The sequence below is a fragment of the Pleurodeles waltl genome, chromosome 6, assembly GCF_031143425.1.
Source record: "Pleurodeles waltl isolate 20211129_DDA chromosome 6, aPleWal1.hap1.20221129, whole genome shotgun sequence".
Classification (NCBI taxonomy): Eukaryota; Metazoa; Chordata; class Amphibia; order Caudata; family Salamandridae; genus Pleurodeles; species Pleurodeles waltl.
The window spans coordinates 1,180,639,309-1,180,657,453 of NC_090445.1; the positions used below are offsets into that span (position 1 = coordinate 1,180,639,309).

At 43.0% G+C, this 18,145-nt stretch overlaps 1 protein-coding gene across 7 annotated transcripts in view; it reads left to right on the forward strand.

Annotated features, from left to right (window-relative positions):
• The window catches only part of LOC138300721 (WASH complex subunit 2-like), a 780,011-nt gene that overhangs the window by 610,993 nt on the left and 150,873 nt on the right, over positions 1–18,145 (forward strand). For 3 of the 7 annotated variants that reach the window (XM_069240414.1, XM_069240416.1, XM_069240417.1), the window contains one exon: positions 12,958–13,083. The exons of 2 other annotated variants lie outside the window; for them this stretch is intronic. In XM_069240414.1, the coding sequence (XP_069096515.1) occupies positions 12,958–13,083 (126 nt within the window). The remainder of the gene's footprint in view (positions 1–12,957; positions 13,084–18,145) is intronic. 2 more of the 7 variants (XM_069240415.1, XM_069240418.1) reach the window with 1 other exon arrangement.

An 18,145-nucleotide genomic window follows, 5' to 3' on the forward strand; every position in this document is an offset into this window, starting at 1 on the left:
TTCGCTTTGGGACTTTACCATTGAAGACTGTAGTGCGCAGATGGGATTCAAATGCGACTAATGATATTTGCCCTGTGTGTGGTAACACCTCTGAATCAATGGTGCACTTTGTTTTTTTGCCCTGCATACAAAGTTCCTAGGTCTAAGTGGATCCGTGACCTTTGCCGAGAAAAGGGAATGTGCAGTAGCATTGAGGATTTTAAAAAGCGATACTACCAAAATGCTAATATATTCTGTTAGTAAATATTTATTGTCAGCATGGCGTATAAGGAACTTTTATATTAGTAAAACCGATGAACGAGTCTTTTCCGTTAAGTCAGCCAGTGGAGGGGATCTTTTTACATAATAATATGATTTTAGGATTTGTATTTATTTATTTTTTAGGTGGTGTTACCATCTGGTTTTATGCTTTTGGGATGGAATTGTATTTTATATTTTTATTTATGATGATATTGATTATGTACTGCTTTGATGATCATTGATCGAATAAAGCTTCTGTTGACACACACACAAACATAAAGTAGTTCTACGCACGAATCCCAAATTCTTGCCTAATGTCATATCACTGTTCCACTTAAATCAAACAGTGGAACTCCCAGTGTTCTTCCCAGAACCAGATTCTGTAGCTGAGAGAGCATTACATACATTAGACATTAAAAGGGCACTAATGTACTACATTGATAGAACCAAACAAATTCGCAAAACAATTGTTTGTAGCTTTCCAAAAACATCATACAGGTAATCCAATATCCAAACAAGGCATTGCCAGATGGATAGTTAAATGTATTCAAACCTGTTATATAAAAGCAAAAAGAGAACTGCCTATTATACCAAAGGCACACTCCACTAGAAAGAAGGGTGCCACCATGGCCTTTCTAGGAAACATACCAATGACTGAAATCTGTAAGGCAGCCACATGGTCTACGCCTCATACATTTACTAAACATTACTGCGTGGATGTGTTAACAACACAGCAAGCCACAGTAGGACAAGCAGTATTAAGGACATTATTTCAAACAACTTCAACTCCTACAGGCTGAACCACCGCTTTTGGGGAGATAACTGCTTACTAGTCTATGCACATCATGTGTATCTGCAGCTACACATGCCATTGAACGGAAAATGTCACTTACCCAGTGTACATCTGTTCGTGGCATAAGACGCTGCAGATTCACATGCGCCCTCCCACCTCCCCGGGAGCCTGTAGCCGTTTAAGTTGACTAAAAATAAACTTGTACATTTGTAAATTTGTAAATATATCACTTTTAGTCACATTATGTACATACATGCTTACTCCATTGCATGGGCACTATTACTATATACACAACTCCTACCTCACCCTCTGCGGGGAAAACAATCTAAGATGGAGTCGACGCCCATGTGCAATGGAGCCGAAAGGGGAGGAGTCCCTCGATCTCGTGACTCGAAAAGACTTCTTCGAAGAAAAACAACTTGTAACACTTCGAGCCCAACACTAGATGGCGGGATATGCACAGCATGTGAATCTGCAGCGTCTCATGCCACGAACAGATGTACACTGGGTATGTGACATTTTCCATATCCATACATACACACACACGGGCACACACACATGAATACACACACATATATGTACATACAATACATATTTAGAACCATGGGTAAATATACTTAGTTAAACAGGTTTAAAGAGTGTGTGTGTGTGTGTGTGTGTGTGTGTGTGTGTGTGTAGTTTATTGTTATGACATAGTAGCGATACATATTTTCTAAAGAACTATACATAACTAGAAATATACACATAATCAGAAAAAATATTTATCAACATAGGCATATGCAGTCCATAGTTGTTTGAAAATGGTGGTTATGAAGGAAAGAGCCAACTCTTGAGTAGTTTGCTGAAGACAAAGTTATCTGTGGCTCTTCTAGTTGGGGGTAATGAATTCCATAGTTTGGCTGCTTGAACGGAGAAGGATGTACCACCTATAGTCTTTTTCTTGTATGGTGGTGTTCTAAGGCGGGGTGCCAATCTTGAGCTGAGGTTTCTTTGTTGAATGTATTTGGTTATTTTGTTTCTGATAAAAAGCGGTCCTGTTCCATGTATAGCTTTGTGGGTGATACAAAGCAGCTTGAAAGGGCATCTTCTGGCAACGGGTAACCAGTGTAGTGCTCTCAAGGCAGGGGAGATGTGGGCTTGTGGCTTTACATGTAATAGTAGCCTGGCTGCGGAGTTCTAAATACGTTGTAGTTTTTTCATAGTAGATAGAGATGATCCATGGTAGAGGCCATTGGCATAATCCAGTTTGGATAGTACAAGCAAGATAGTAGCTTGCACCTTGTGTGGAAATCCGAGGTGGGGGAAGATGTGTCGTAGAGTCTTCAAGGTGATGAAGCATGTTTGTGCTAATTTGTCCACTTGGGCATTCATAGTTAACTTGGGGTCCATGGTGATTCCAAGGTTTTTAACTTCCTTGGATAATTGAGGAGGTGGTCCCAGATCGTCAGGCCAGACGCACAGTGGGTCATAACTTTTCCAGTCACCACATATGAGTATTTCTGTTTTGGAGGTATTTAGTTTGAGATGGCTCCAGGTCATCCACTGATTAACGGCTCTGAGGCAACTGAAGATTTCTGAGTTTTTGGGGCATTCTAATTTAATTAGTATTTGTGTGTCATCTGCATAGTTGTAGCATGTGGGATGAAAATCATTAATCAATTCTTGTAATGATATCATGTAGATGTTGAAAAGCAAAGGTGGGATAACTGATCCTTGGGGGACTCCTGCTTTTGTGAGGTAGGGTTTGGACGAGATGGGGGGCAAGTAGATATTAGATCTTTTTTGAAGATTGCAAGTAATCCAGGAGAGAGCAGTCCCTTGTATGCCGGCTTCGTGGAGTCTTTGAATTAGGGTGTCATGGTCAACTGTATCAAAGGCAGCCGAGAGGTCCAAGAGAAGTAGTGCAGCAACTCTAATGCGGTCAACTGTGTTTTCAAGATCATCCCAGATTGCTATGAGTGCTGATTCAGTGCCTCTTCCTGGGCGGAATCCAGTTTGGAAGTCTGAAAGTATAGAATTGTCTTCAATGAATTATGACATCTGGGCGAATGCTGCTCTTTCTATCAGTTTGCCAAGGAAAGGTCCATTTGTGATTGGTCTGTAGTTGTTGGGGTCCTGCGGGTCTAGGTTTGTTTTTTTTAATAGCGGTCATATGTATCCCTTTTTCAGGTCTACAGGAAAAGTTCCTGTAGTCAAAGAGCTGTTGATGATTCTTCTTACAGGTGTGGCAGCAGAAGTAGATAAAAGAATGTTCTTGAAGATTTGTGGTGGACAAGGGTCAGAAGGGCAACTGGAAGGCCTGCTTGCTTTGACCAAATCCATAAATTCACCTTGGGATATTTGTTGGAAGGACTGTAGAGGCTGGGTTGGTTTATTCTTAGAGGATATTTTAGGAAAGGGGTTGGTGCTGATGGTTTTCTTCAGTTTTAAATAGGAGTCCAATGTGTCTGCCTTGGTTGTGTAATGAGTTGCCAGTTTGTTTGTGAAATCTTGAGTAGTGGGATGATTTCCTTCCATGCATGTAGGTTTTCGAAATTCATTGAGAATTTTATAAAATTCTTTGGTTGTAGATTTAGCTTTTTGAATTCTGTAGTACCTTTTTTTTTTTTTTTTTTTTTTTTGCTTTTTTGATTGATGATTTGTATATTCTGTTAAGTTTGTGTAGCCGCAGTTTGTCTTGACTGTTGTTTGTTTTGAGCCAGGTCTGCTGCAACTTTCTGATTTGTTGCTTTATCTTTTTAAGTTCTGTGTTTCTCCAAGCTGTTGGTTTTCTTTTGTCGTGTTTAGTTTTTCTGAGTGGTATTAGGATAGCAAAAGCTTCCTATATCCATTCATTAAGTTTTGGAACAGAATTAATTGTATCTAGATCTGTGTTGGCTGTTCGTTGTGTTTCTAAGTCATCAAAACTGAGTTTGCTCTATGTTCGATAGGTGCATGTATGTAAGTAGTTGTGGGGTGTGTTGATTTGTGGAGTTTTATGTCAGAAAGTTATCCAATGTTGGTCTGACCATGTGGTTGGCGTGATGCTATGAACGGTAACTAATTCAGGCTTAGCAAAAATTACATATAGGATGTGTCTAGCGATGTGTGTGGGATTGTGTACCATCTGATGTAGGTTCAATGCGACTAGGCCAGTGGTGATAGCTTTTGGATGGGGCATATTGGGTTTGTCACACCAAATGTTTAGATCACCAAGAATGCATAGGTTGGAGTATAGTGTAATAAGGTTTGAGGCTGTATCTAGAAAAGTATCTGGGAATGTTGAGTTGTTAGGTGGAGGTCTGTAAAGGATGAGAAAGTTACAGGAGGAAGTTGGAGTAGGGTGGCATCTGGTGAGGAGGGCTTCACAGTCTTGTATGGAAATATCTGTTTTACTGAGGTTTATTGCCTGTTTGACTATAATAGCTAGTCCACCTCCTCTCTTGCCTATACGGTTTTGTGTGATGGTTTGATAGCCCGGAGGAAGGGCTTCGTGCAACACTGGGGCCAGGTCATCTCCCAACCAAGATTCTGTTATGAATAGTAAGTCAGGTTGTGTGTCTGTGAGCAGGTCGTAGATGTGGCGCTTGTTTTTTGAGAGTGATCGAGCATTTATGAGCTGGCAGTTTAGAAAAGGTGTGTTAGTGGTAGTGTTGTTTTGTTTAGGAGAAGGGTAGGCGGTATAATATGAGCTTGAAGCAGGTGTATTGTTGGTTGCGATAACTGTGTGAGGCTCACAATAGTCTTGCTTTTCAATATAGTGTTCCTCTTCCAGCTGGTTAAGGAGGCATTTTGTTGGGTCTGTGTGTGTGGGTGGTGAACTTGGTGGCTGAAGTAGACATGAAGAGTGTACTGTTTTTTGTAGGGTAGTCTTATTATGCAATAGACAAGGGGATGCGAGGTTGTTAAGAATGGCGTGTTGTTTATTTTGTTTGCATCTGTTTAGTGCGGATGGAGTATGGGTTGGGATGGTGGAGGAGCATGTGGATCATGATGTAAGGCTCTAAATTGTGCAATGGAGGAGAGGCGGTTGAATGAAGGTTGCTGGGTTGGGGTGCTTGTGGTAGGTGTTTGTGAAGAGTGAGAAAATAGGGGTAAAGATAGGACGGGACTTGTATTCCTTGTGTAGTCCTGAAGGTGGGAGTGGGTGTGACGATCAGTATAATGAAAGTTTGTGTTGATTTGATGTGCTGATGTGTGTGGTCTGTATTGTTTTTGTGGAATAGTGAGAGGGGATATTGATGCAGTTCTTTTTGGTGAGGGATTTGTATGTGAGTTAGTGCTGGTGAGCGGACTTAGTGTTAGAGGGGGTGTTGGTGTTTTTTTTAGATAAATGTATGAGGTGTGTAAGAGGGGATGGATATGTGTCAGGGGAGTTAGTGTTAGTTGTGATGCCTGGAAGAGGTAAATGTGTGGTGGAGTGAAGTGTGGGGATTGTATGGTTGTGTGTAATTGGTGAAGAGAGGGGAAGGGTGTTTGTAGATTGTGTGTTGGAAGGCTGGGTTTGGGCATTGTTATAATGAAAGGTGGCCTGTGTGGAGCAAACAGAGGATAGTGTTGGTTAGTATGAACAGGGAGTGTGTATCTGGAAGGCTGAGAGAAATGTATAGTGTGGTTTTGTGTTGCATGGGTGATGGCAGGTTGTGTTAGTGGGAGTGGACAGAGTAGTGTTTGTTGTGAGAATGCAGGTGTTTGACTGTTGTAGTTGTGGAGGATATGTGTATATGTGTTGTATAATGGGTATTGTGTTGGTTGATGGGACATTGCAATCTGTCTGCGGTCAGTTTCTGATGCACGATTTGGATGTCTTTGCAGATAATGTGTTTGCATGTTGACGGATGTGTAGGGACTGAAATCATTCCTGGTCAATTGAGAATTGGGCAGTATTCCTGGCCCTAGGCACTAGTCCCTATCTGTCCCAAACAGGCAACTGCCCTTGCCCTTTCCGCCTTTGTCCTCGACGCCCAGGCTGAGACACTCTGAGTCCTAGGCTTAGATAGCCCTACTGGCCAATAGGAACCTGGTCCTAACCCTAACCACTCAGATTTTTAACCCTGATTCAAACAACTAATGGGAGACCCACCCTTAATCACCAATGACCACCAATCCCAGCCCCAGCCCTAGAACCAGCAACCAATCAGAATCTCAGCCCTATCCACCAATCACTGCCCCAGCCCTGGAACAAGCAACCAATGGAAAGACCAGCCCCCAACAACCTATCACAACAACATATGCAACAACCAATAGGAACTTATATAAGGAGCAAGTTAACTGAAGTCCAGTCCCTGTGGGCAGGGAGGAGGCAGCTGCTGCTCTATTCAGAATCTCCTTGGAGACAGACAGGCTGAATCCACACTTCCAAGCTAGCCGAGTCTACTTTCCAGGTAAGGGAGAGATTGATTTACCCAGAAAATGTCTGGGGGCTCCTTACCTAGGTCTTTTAGCAATCCTTGAACACTGGGCTGTATTAGGACACAGGGAGGATGCTGAGGTTCACAAAAGGGAGGTGGCTGTCTTGGGATTCCCTCCACAAACTTAAGGGGCCAGAGCAGGTAGGGGGTGGGGGGGTTAGGGCCCAGGTTGCCAGGGACTCAGAGAGCCAATCAGCTAAGTCCAGTCCCTGTGGGCAGGGAGGAGGCAGCTGTTGCTCTATTCAGAATCTCCTTGGATACAGACAGGCTGAATCCACACTTCCAAGCTAGCAGAGTCCACTTTCCAGGTAAGGGAGAGATTGTTTAAAAACAAACACTGGAATACTGCTTGTCGCGCACTCTGAAATGTGGCTTTTTTAAGGCAAAAAACAGGGGAGGCAGACAGTTTCTAAACACAATTTATATCACAGAAACAGATTAAACAGTCTCCTAAACACACTCTGCAAGATGTATGTAGCCTTTTTACTTAGAAAAGAGGGGGGGGTTATGAGGTCATGTGCCACAAACTAGAAAGCTAATTCACACAGTCACGGCAACAAAAATAAAAAATAAAACACCACTTTAAAAGGTCAAGCCGCCTGAAAAACAGAGAGTCTACATACAGTACAACAGGCACGGGCAGCTGAAAAAAACACTTTTGAACAAATACTACTATTTACCCAGAAAATGGGTTCCTGGAGTATTTTGTTTCTAATTCCAGCCTTGGTAAACATGCATGTGGTAGGGCTTTGATATCTGTGTTCATAAAACAAGTGGATGCGATTGCTCAAGGGGGTGCTTTGTCTGTGAGTCCTCACGTGTGTGTGTAATATGCATGTTTGGTTACTGTGGGTTGGAAAGGGTGCCCGTGCATTGCTGGTATGGCACCAGGAGCGTGTGTTTGTGCGTGGTGCTGCTGGTGGCAGTAGTGAAGGCAGATGCGGACATCGCCACAACAAAGGCAGACAAGGTAATCAGCCTGATGCCGGAAAGCAGGTGGACCGAGGCGGACAGCTGGGTGCTGCTGAGTCGAGGCACATCTGGGTTTTCCCGTCTGGAGAGAGCATGACAGAGAGAAGACAGACTACTCCTCTGCACTGCACCAGGACCCGAGAGGCAGCCCCAAGACCAGACAGGCAGGCCTGCCACCTCTTTGTCACTACCCGCTCATCGTCAGACCTGTCCTCGGCACCAAACCTTTTTAACCCCTTAGTGCCCAGTTGTATTGTTCTATGAAACTTATAGGAGCATGTTTACCACACAATACTGCGGAGTTCCATTGGTTAAACATTTGGTTAACCATTTGGTTGAGATATAAGCTACCTTGCTTCACACATTAAAGGTGCAGTAAATGTCACGCAAGGTAGATAAGTGGGTCGGGCTCCTGCTGCGGAGAATCAGCGTGTGACCTGCAGTGTAGGTTTTGACAGTCTTGAACTTTGACGATTCCAGTACCTCCATCACCCAGACTGCCCTACCACCTGCCTTATAAGACACAACTCCCTGTTGCATCAGTACCGCATAAGAAGGGAGTCGCCCTGACATCCAATACAATATATAGAATTAACTTGTGCAATAATATGAAGCATTGTCAATCAACAGATCTGAGCATAAACTTTTTTTTAAACATTTGAACTGTGCTCATTACAGTGCACAGGTTGTATTATGAATGCGCGCCTATATATCACGGAGAAGGAGCGGGACACACAGAAAATTTGTTTTTTCAGAATGGGCAGCATGCAGCATTGGTGCATATGCATCACTTTATGCTATGGTGGCAGTAAAATCATGTATTTGCTATCCACCATAATCCAGACGCATATTCAACACCACTTTATTCCCACGTGCACCTACTTTTAAAATCATTTGCAATACCAATGTATTTGTGCCCTGTTCCGCTGTCTGTGGGGACCTCAAATGAAACTCTGGTTTGTCTTCCCTTCAGTGAAATAAACGAAACGCCCGACATACCTCTATTATGGTGACTCAAACGTGCGTAAACCTGGGGTGGCGTGACCCCCGTCACGCTGGAAGCCAAGCAAACCTGCACTGAGCGCTTGGGACAGCGGCATCACACTGACATCCAGGGCTGATCAGTCTAAAGAACTCAAAATGACAACCGGAGACGAAGAAAGAACGTAAAAAAACAGAGGCAGACTGCCCTATGGGGAAAGTATTCATCTTAAAGCTGCCGCTTGAAGGCCAGCGGGGTTAGGATGGTTTCACTCTACAGGCTGGATACTTGTACTTCCATGATGAAGTCAGATGCATGACTCGGAAGGGTTGGGACAGAGTCAGTTAATCCCATTGAAAAGTGAAGCAACTGTACCCGCCGTGCTTCATGGTGCAAAGGGCATCAGCAGCTGCATACAAAACCACTGGCTCTGCCCTAGCTTGATAGAGTTTTCTACATGCCCAAAGAGAAATGATTTTCCTTTTAAGAATGTTTAAAAATATAATAAGTAGCTTTCTATATCGCTCCTAAAACTGTTGTTGTAATTTCTAAGCAGTATAAATCACAATAATTAATATTACTCAACTCAGTGTAAAGCCTTCCTCGGTTAAAAGGTTTGATTGGCATTACCCGCATTCAAACCCTTCACATTGAGATTATACAGAAATCAGAGCTGTTTCATGCAAGTGCTTATTTCTCTGAGCTATCTTGTCACTATGTGGAAGAAGTAAATAATTTCTTCCCCCTGTCACAATCATGGGAGCAGACACAAAAACACCATGTCACGGTGTTCTTGTGGTCTTTCTCTTCAGCTTTACTGATTTAAAAACAACCCTTGAAGCACATCTGAAGCCCCTCTCCCCGTTCCAAGTACACTTGCAATCGGGAAGGAACGAGGCCTTTGTACAGAGTGGAACACGGTGACTCACACTGAGTGCGCCCGATCATTTATTCCTCCCAAAGCTCACCTTTTTGTTGCAACGCGCTGTTTTGAACAAGTTAGAGCTATTTGCGTTGAAAATTCCTAACTGGACTTTTCTTGCCACACAAACTGAAAATAAAAAGAAATCAGTTGATATAAGCAAGCCGATTCAAAGCGCCACTACGGCCATGAGCGCTAAGAAGAGACACAAAAGGAAAAAGAAGTTTGCTTGCAGTCAAAGTTATCAGCAGAAGTACAATTAGCCATGTAATAGGGTCGGTCCCCAAGGCAGTAACAAAGGCGGTAACCAAACCGCCCCAAAGAGGGACAAATATAAAGCATTTACCAATGATGATAAAGGATTTTTGAAAGGCAAGCCCATTAACGAGTGATGGGCATGGTTAAAAGCCCAGATACGTACTAACACGTCAGAAAATCAGCGCTTGCACGTTGCTATGCTCAACCTAAATAGGAAGAGAATGTGTTATAAAGCATATGGCAATGTGTCCTCAAACAACGAGTCCCCCTGTTAATCTTCATTGTGAGGTTGAGAACTTGTAATCCCTTGGAATGTTGCCCAAATGAAGTATTGATCCATGCATTATCAGTATTTTTCTGATGAAAAATTCAGCTCCAGTTTCTCTGTAAACTTATATTGAGGGTCCTAGAAGAAACACTAAGGGACTCCTTTATTTTTTGGCAAGTGATTCCTCAGCCTGCCGAGTTTTCATAAGCTATGCTTCCGCCCTCCAGTAGAAGATTTTGCACCACATTACAGCTCCCACCCCCATCGGCGTGGATGGTGGATCTCTCTGTTAAAGCTGCATGCTCCGGTGAGGCGACTGCACTTTCAGCACTTTTGAACACTGAGAAGGTCTCCATGTGTTTTTTCCACTCAGTAGTCTCGTTTTCAGCTGCAAACCCCAATTTTTTATTTTTATTTTGTTTATATACTGAAAAGCAAAATAAATGTTCAGAATGCTAAGGGATTTTATTTTTCTTCGTGTCAGGGGCATTTTTACATTTTCTCTCCCGGTACTGCCATTTTTGCATGGTGGTCCTGACATGGACAATTCAGTGATGGTAGGCCCATCCTGAACTGGGTGGGGTTACTCTTAGGTTGAAAAGAGGTTCTTTGGGTGCTAGGGCAGGAGAACTATGAGTTCTGCTCTGCCAGTTTATGGAATAGCTTCCACTCTGCAAACCTAAATATTACCCAGTATGGTTAATAATGAAAATGAGAAAACACTTTATATATAGAATACAATATGACTGTAACCGTCTGCATTAGCACACCTTTACAGTCCTTTATTTTGAGTTTTTACCCCAATATCGAGGTGGAAGCTACCTTCCTGCTTCACCTGCAGAAGTTCTGAGCTGGTAGCGCATCTGACCTTATTTGGTTTCTTCCCATTAATTTATAAGGGGGCGCGTTAGATGTTTAGATGTTAGATGACCTTTTGACTGCGCTTAGAGTAGTTCCCACGTTCGGCCTCAGATTTTAGCACCAGTCAATAACAATATCAATCAATGGTATCAATAATCTTGAGAATCAGTAATTTCCACACACCATGACCCCTTTGGCCATGAATAACCACACCTTTATGTAAAAGTTAGGATGTTTATTTCCCTATATTGACAATGCCAATATCACATACTTAGTCTCAGAATCAAATGATAAACATGCAGAAACAATACTGGTTGACCGATTCTTCTAAAGAATCTAAATTTAATCAATGTGTGGATCACTACACATTCTAAAGTTACAGTGCAAATCAATAGCAAGAATAACTGCAATAGAAATAGCATACATTTAGATTCAGCAAAGAAAAGACCTCAACTGTTGTTAATATTTAGCAAACATCTCCAGTGAGTCTCCTAACTAGCCTTCTGATTCAAATACCATGTTGGGCTTCATGCAAAACAATTTAGTCAACACAAATTTGGAAAAACATCTAACTATGGCTCTATCAAAATTAGTGGCTGGTACCTAAAGACAAAAGCAAATTAAATTGAGATCAATTACATAGTCTTATACCTTACCTCAGTATGGTTCAGCAAGCTGCGGTCTTCGTCAATTGGACATCAGTACAGTCAGCATGGACATCGGGACTCAGCAATGAAGTTCAAGATAGAAATGTCTCAGCAACGGACATAATTCAGAATGTCGGTTCTCGGCAACTAAGTTGGGAAAAGTTGAGCATGCCTCCTCTTGGGACAGTTAGGAAAGAAGTGGATGTCTCCTCTCAGTACAGTCTGGCTAAGTCAGATTTCCTAGGACATCTTCCCACACTGCTATTGGTCAAAAATTGTATGTTTTCATTTAGTCCAATGAAAGTAGAACCTCAAATCTAAGATATAACTAAACTGTCTTTCACATGTCGATGATTGGCTCCAATTCTCCTGATCTCACAATTTTGTATCGCCTCAGTGCATCCATTGTTAGTTCCTGGGAGCATTGCCTTTACACACACTAAATTCTACAGAGTATCAGTAGCTACTACAACATATTCTAGCAAGCAGTTATCATGGTAAAGAAATTTAGCTCCTAGCATCTGGTAAACATGATGGAAAAATACAAGTCTAACTCTCTATGCAACCATTTTTTATGTGAATCGTTTAAACAATGCAACTTCACAAGAGGCCATGCAACTAGACCCAAGACCTCTCTCATTTAAGGCCTATAATTAATGAAGTAAGTACATGATACATGACCATTAATATGACATACTACTACATTAATCTAAACATGAGCACAACATTTTACATTAATAAGCAGTTAATGAAGACACTTCTTGATTATTGACGGTCACTCAAGTAGGCACATTTTCAAACTTGTGTATTATTTCTCTATATTAACTCATTTTCTATGCAGATTTAACATTCCGAATACAGTAATATTTGTTAGTAAAATTCAGCGTTAACAGAGCCTTAGGTTTTAATTAAATTCTTTTGAGTAAACAAACACATAAAAAGACAGTGGAGAATCACATTTGAGTTGAAACTTCACGGTGAGTCAACATTTGATGCTGAGGTAAATCTAAAAGGTTAGGCCCTCCCTGCGAGTCGGCTGGATTGGCATTGGCATCTTTTCTTCTACCCTGGTCTATTATGAGTAACCAATTGTGTTTGCACCTGAATTATTGAGCGCAGGACTACATCGTCCGGTTTCACCAGGTACATTCCAGCAAATGGTAAAACTACATGCGGGTCTACTGGCCGTTTCCACCTCTTCAGTGCAGTTGAAAACTTCAGCAGAAGAGGCGTGGAATTGTGAATTTGCAAGTGATAAAGGATCCTGTTTTTTCTTTTTTTTTTCTTTTTTATTCTGCATGCTGTTCTTTCTGGGGCCTTTTTACTTGTAATGTCCAGACTTCAGGGTGGATGTACCATTTCCAAATCTTTAATTCTAACCCTGGTATCTTTCTAATGAATTAGAGGCAATTTAGAACATAACATAAGTTAGCTCAGTTATTTAATTATCGATAATAAAATAGTCTTCTGATAGGTGAACTTTTATGTAACCCTACATCTATAAAAGGCATGAATGCTTCATACGCACATTTAGGTTATCTTCCTTGTTTATTGCAATTTTACTTTTTTTAACTGTCCTAAAAATTGCAGTATAATGGGCATTGTCATCTTTTGTGTGTTCTAGAGAATACCAGAAAAGAAACTCTTGGTCAAGAAAGACAGCTCTGAAACAGTAAAAGAAGTCAGTAAGAATCCCAAGAAGCAACACGAAGTCAAAAAGGTGGATATATCCGAGTCAGTAAGGGTTGAGGTTTGTAGCGATTATGCAAAAAGTCAAGACATTTTGACATGTATTTTATTTGTGGAAAGCAACCTCTTAGAATTGCTTAAAAGTAAAACCTGTGCTCCTGCTACCTTGTTATTTGGTAGCAAGTATGTGTCAAGTTTGAAAATAGGAAGACCTTTCCATGACCTTTTGTCTGTCGTTTATTTTTCCACTATAATAAGTTTATTATAGAGCTCATGCAAGAGGTGATACTTGAGACAGTTAATGGAACGTTACTTTAAAGCTCCATATCTCTCAGAACATATGCCTAGGTAGGAGCCCTGATTCTTTCTGGCATTGAGCTATATTACTGATGATAAATGAAAACTATACCTTCTGGAATTGAGATATTCAAAGCCAAACAACTTCTAAATTAATTAGGCTAGTTACCTTAAACTTGTGGATGCACACTTAGGCCCTCATTAAGAGTTTGTCGGGTGGCGCCGGACCTATTAGGAGTTCACCGTAGGGCTGGCGGGCGGAAACAGCGATTCCACCCTCCGGCCCTGCGGTGAACAGGGCCTTAACATTGATGCCAGCTCCTAACGGAGCTGGCGCCAATGTGGCGGTTCGGTGGGTGCAGCAGCACCCATCTCGCATACTACTGTCTGTACTTCGGGCAGTGGAATGTGCGATGGGGCTGTGTATGGGAACTCCTGCACTGCGCATGCAAGTGCTTGGGAAGCGCAGGGGAACCCAGGGGCTCCTCGACACCCCCATTCCGCCAGCCTTTCCATGGCAGTGTAAACCACCATGGAAAGGCTAGTGGTATGGGGACTCATAATCCCCAGGACGACGCTGCAAGCAGTGCTGCCCTGGCAGATGACACCCACCTGGACTGCCAGGCTGCCGGCTTGCGCCAGCCTGGCAGTGTTGGTGGTGCGACCGTGGTGGCTCCGCCATGGTCCTAATGTGGCGGTCTCACTGCCAGGCTGGTGGGACCAAGAGTCTTGCGGTCATGCGACCACCAGACTCGTAATGAGGGCCTTAATCTAAAGCTTTTCAGGCCTTAAATGTATGAAGTGCTTAGCCAGCTGCCATTCCTGAAATCATCATTGCTTTTGGACCTCCAAAAAGTGCAGTTGCCTTGCATCAAACTTGACAACTGCACCACTCATGCTGTTCTGTTTTTTGTATGCAATCACTGCACCTAACTACTTCGTGACTCCAGTGTGACTGCTTCCGGGATAGGTACATTGAAGATCGCTCTGTGGTATGAGTGTCTCCGGCTGAGGGACCTCCTTGCCTCAGATAAACCTGTCAAGCTGTGCAGTCCTATTGACATTAACAGTATACAGGTTCCTTATTTGTTTAAATTCTAGATTAATTCCGGATGGATCACTTCTCCAGAACAGCAGTTGGGCAAAAGCATTTCAGGACCAAAGTGGAAGAAAAGTTTGCCTATTTCTTAAATTGATTTTCAGAGCATTTTAGCATTCGGTTATCAAATCTACTGGTCTTCCTTTAGAAATGTATGGCTTAGACCACTTTCACAGTGGTAAATGTTGGAATTGCAATAGTGTAATGGGAACATTATTTTACATGATGCTATTCCACTACAAATAATACATGGATGCTTAAGGGTTAATGTGGTTGCAGGCTTAAAAGGGAAATCGAATTGAGAGCTCTTCTATTTGATGAACTTTCTACATCAAAAACTGGAAGCAAAACTGTTTCTGCCTGATCAATAAATAGATTTTGGTGTGTAAATGATGGCTCTTGACAACCTGGTAAACTCCAGAAGCTCTAAGAAGAAATAGTAATACTTCACAGTGGAACCGATCACCAGGACCGTCACAGACCAATAGGAAAATATATCATCCATTTTCTCAACGTATATGTTTAGTTGTAAGAGATATGGAATTCTAAATTAATCATTGATATACTTCTAATGGATAATATTCAACCCAGATTCATCACCTTTACAATTTCTATTTGATTCTACAAGAGGCTAGTGGAATGAATACTTCCTCTTTCATGAGTTTGGCCTCTCATCCTGTCCATTAAATGGAAGAGACAGCCTCATTTACAGTAGTCACCAGACGAGCAGCTAGAGTCCTAGACTCACAGTTGCCTTTTATTGATGTGGAAACAAATGTCTCCACAGAAGATATGCAGCCTGCGCAGGCTTTGCCTGGGCCCTTGTTGCACTCAATGATACAAACCCCTGACTGACACTCGTGTACCTGTCTAAGCCTTACACTTGCCCACCTGTGCATAGAGAAGTAGCATGACTCCACATACAAGCACCTGGTGACCCTGCTTTCCTGACACAGTACCCTGCTACTGACAGTCAGATAGTTCTGGCATCTACTAGCAGGAATAATCTCAACTCATTTCCCTATGACCCCCCACCCTGACAGAGTGTTGAAGAGAATTGAGGATTTTTTTTAAACAGATGTTCTCCCAGGCTAGTCTTGCCCTTCAATCAGTCAATGCTAGCTGCTTGCTGGGTAGATAATCTCACACATTATGTGGCATGGTCACCAAGATCTTGCCAGCAGTCTCAGGGGAATTCTACGCCACCCTGGTGCAGACTATTCAGAATGGCCAGGACACAGCTGAATAGGTTATAAGATCAGGTCCGGACACTACTGATTACTTAAGCAGAACAGTCAGCAGTAATGTGGTACTCCAGCACCACGTATGGATGTGAACCACAGGCTTCTCGGGTGACCATCAGACATCAGTGATGCATATGCCTTTTTACACCTCGCCTATTTGGCGAGCAAGCTGATCCCACACTAGAGCACTTTGAAGAAACCAGAGCCTTAGCATGCTCCCTCATTCTCTCCAAACCCACAAGGTAGTATTCCCTACAGTTTTGATTGTTTCAAGGCCTCAATGGTGTTTTGCATACAGTCAATGCCAAGATCCATCGGAACCTGGGATCCACTAGATAGTGTTCATGTCCACAGAGACAGCAAACTTCAGTACCTGTCCACTCTGGCAGCAGCTTCCAAGCCTCTTTAGTTTGCCCTTAGTGGCACATGACCACCCTGTGAGAGGTAAAATCTGTAATTTTGCCCAGGTGTGGCAGACCATAACATCCAATAGGTTGGCCCTTCAGATAGCTCAATGGGTCTACGCCCTGCCATTTCTTCCTGACCTGCCACTTCCTACACCCTGATCAGAGCAGCTTTCAGAGAAGCACCTGTCAATTTTGCGCAGGAAATACAGGCTCTTTTATTGAAAGGAGGCATAGAGAGAGACCCAGGCTCTAAAATAGGATCTGGATATTACTTAAGCTATTTCATGGTACCAAAAAAGGGCAGAGGCTTTTGTGCTGTTTTAGATCTCATCTCTCAGTTTCTTCTTGCAGAAAGACAAATTTAAGATGCTCATGCTGGCCCAAGGTCTAACTGCCCTATATTTAGGAAACTGGATGGTGGCATTGGACCTGCTGGACTTCTATTTTCAATGTTACTGTTGGAAATGGTCCTTTGTGCAGGGTTATCCCCAACCTTTTTGCCTGTGACCTTGTGTTTTGACTGTGTGCTGAATTTAGTTTTTGTTGGCTTTAGGGCTCTGGGCACATTACCACTGCTCACCAGTACTAAAGTACAAGTGCTGCCTGTCTAAATTGTATTGATTGGTTTCTCCATGATTGGCATATTTGATTTACTAGTAAGTCCCTAGTATAGTGCACCGGTGTACCCAGGACCTGTAAATCAAATCCTACTAATGGGGCTGCAGCACTGATTGTGTTGCCCACATGAATAGCCATGTAAACATGTCTCAGACCTGCCACTGCAGTATCTGTGTGAGCAGTTTTAAACTGCCATTTCGACCCGGCAAGTGCTCCCACTGGTCATGCCCAAACCTTCCCTTTTACTACATGTAAGTCACCCCTAAAGTAGGCCCAAGGCAGCCCCATGGGCAGGGTGCAGTCTATTTAAAAGGTAGGACATGTAGTGGTGTGTTATACATGTCCTGATAGTGAATTACTACTAGATTCACGTTTCACTATTGCAAGGACTATCTCTTTCATAGGGTAACATGGGGATTGCCTTGAAATATCTTTTAAATGTAATTTCCCATTAGGAGCAGATAGAGATATGGAGTTTGGGGGTTCTGAACTCGCAATTTAAAAATACAACTTTTGGTGAAGTTGCTTTTTCAATTGTAGGTTTAAAAATGCCACTTTTAGAAAGTGGGCATTTTTTTTCTTAACCATTAGGTTACTCTGCCTGTCTGTGAATACACGTCTGGGTCAGGATGACAGTTGCACTGTTTGTGAACTCACTCTAGACAGTCACTCTGTATATCCTGATGGGTCTTTCTGGGCTAGAGTGGTGAGAGGAGCTTGCACCTGAATAGGGCAGTGCCTGTCCTTACACAAAGTAGTCTCCAACCCCCTGAAGTGTGTCTGGGGCCAGGCCAGGAAAGGCAGGGTCTTGTGCACTACAAGCACTTTTCCTTGAAGTTTTCCTACTTCAAAGACGGAAATGGGTATAAGTACTGGACCTCTGGCCCCACAAAGTTAGAACACTTCAGGACTGAGGACATTCTGACAGGAAGAACAGCTGGATGCTGTAGGAGGGACTGGCACTGTGCCTGTTGCTTTGCTGGCGTGCTGCTTCTGTCCTGGAAGTGAAAAGACTGGACTTTGCTTTGTCCATCCTGCTTCCAAAGGTTCTCCAAGGGCTTGGACTACCAGCACTGGGGCTCTCTTGCTGAGAATCCTGACTTGCCAGGTGAAGCCAAATCCAGGTACTGGGCCCTTGGGAGTGAGTTCTGGTGTAACCAAGAAAAAACAAGCACATCGACTCCAGAGCGACTTCGGAACCAGCGCCGCTGTCCGACTCCACACCGTTGCCTGTACTGGAGCTGTAGTCCCTACTGAGTGCAACAACCACGATCAATGCTGCAGGCCAGACACCGCTGCAGCGCCTCCAAAATCCTGCCACAGCGTTCGTTCCAAGTGCCATCTCACCCAATTCCACCGTGGCACCTGTGGCCCAGTGGTGTGGTTGCGACACCGCAAAGTTTACGCCTCGCATCTTGACCTGCTGGATTCATCAACCCCTTGTTGTACAGAAATGAC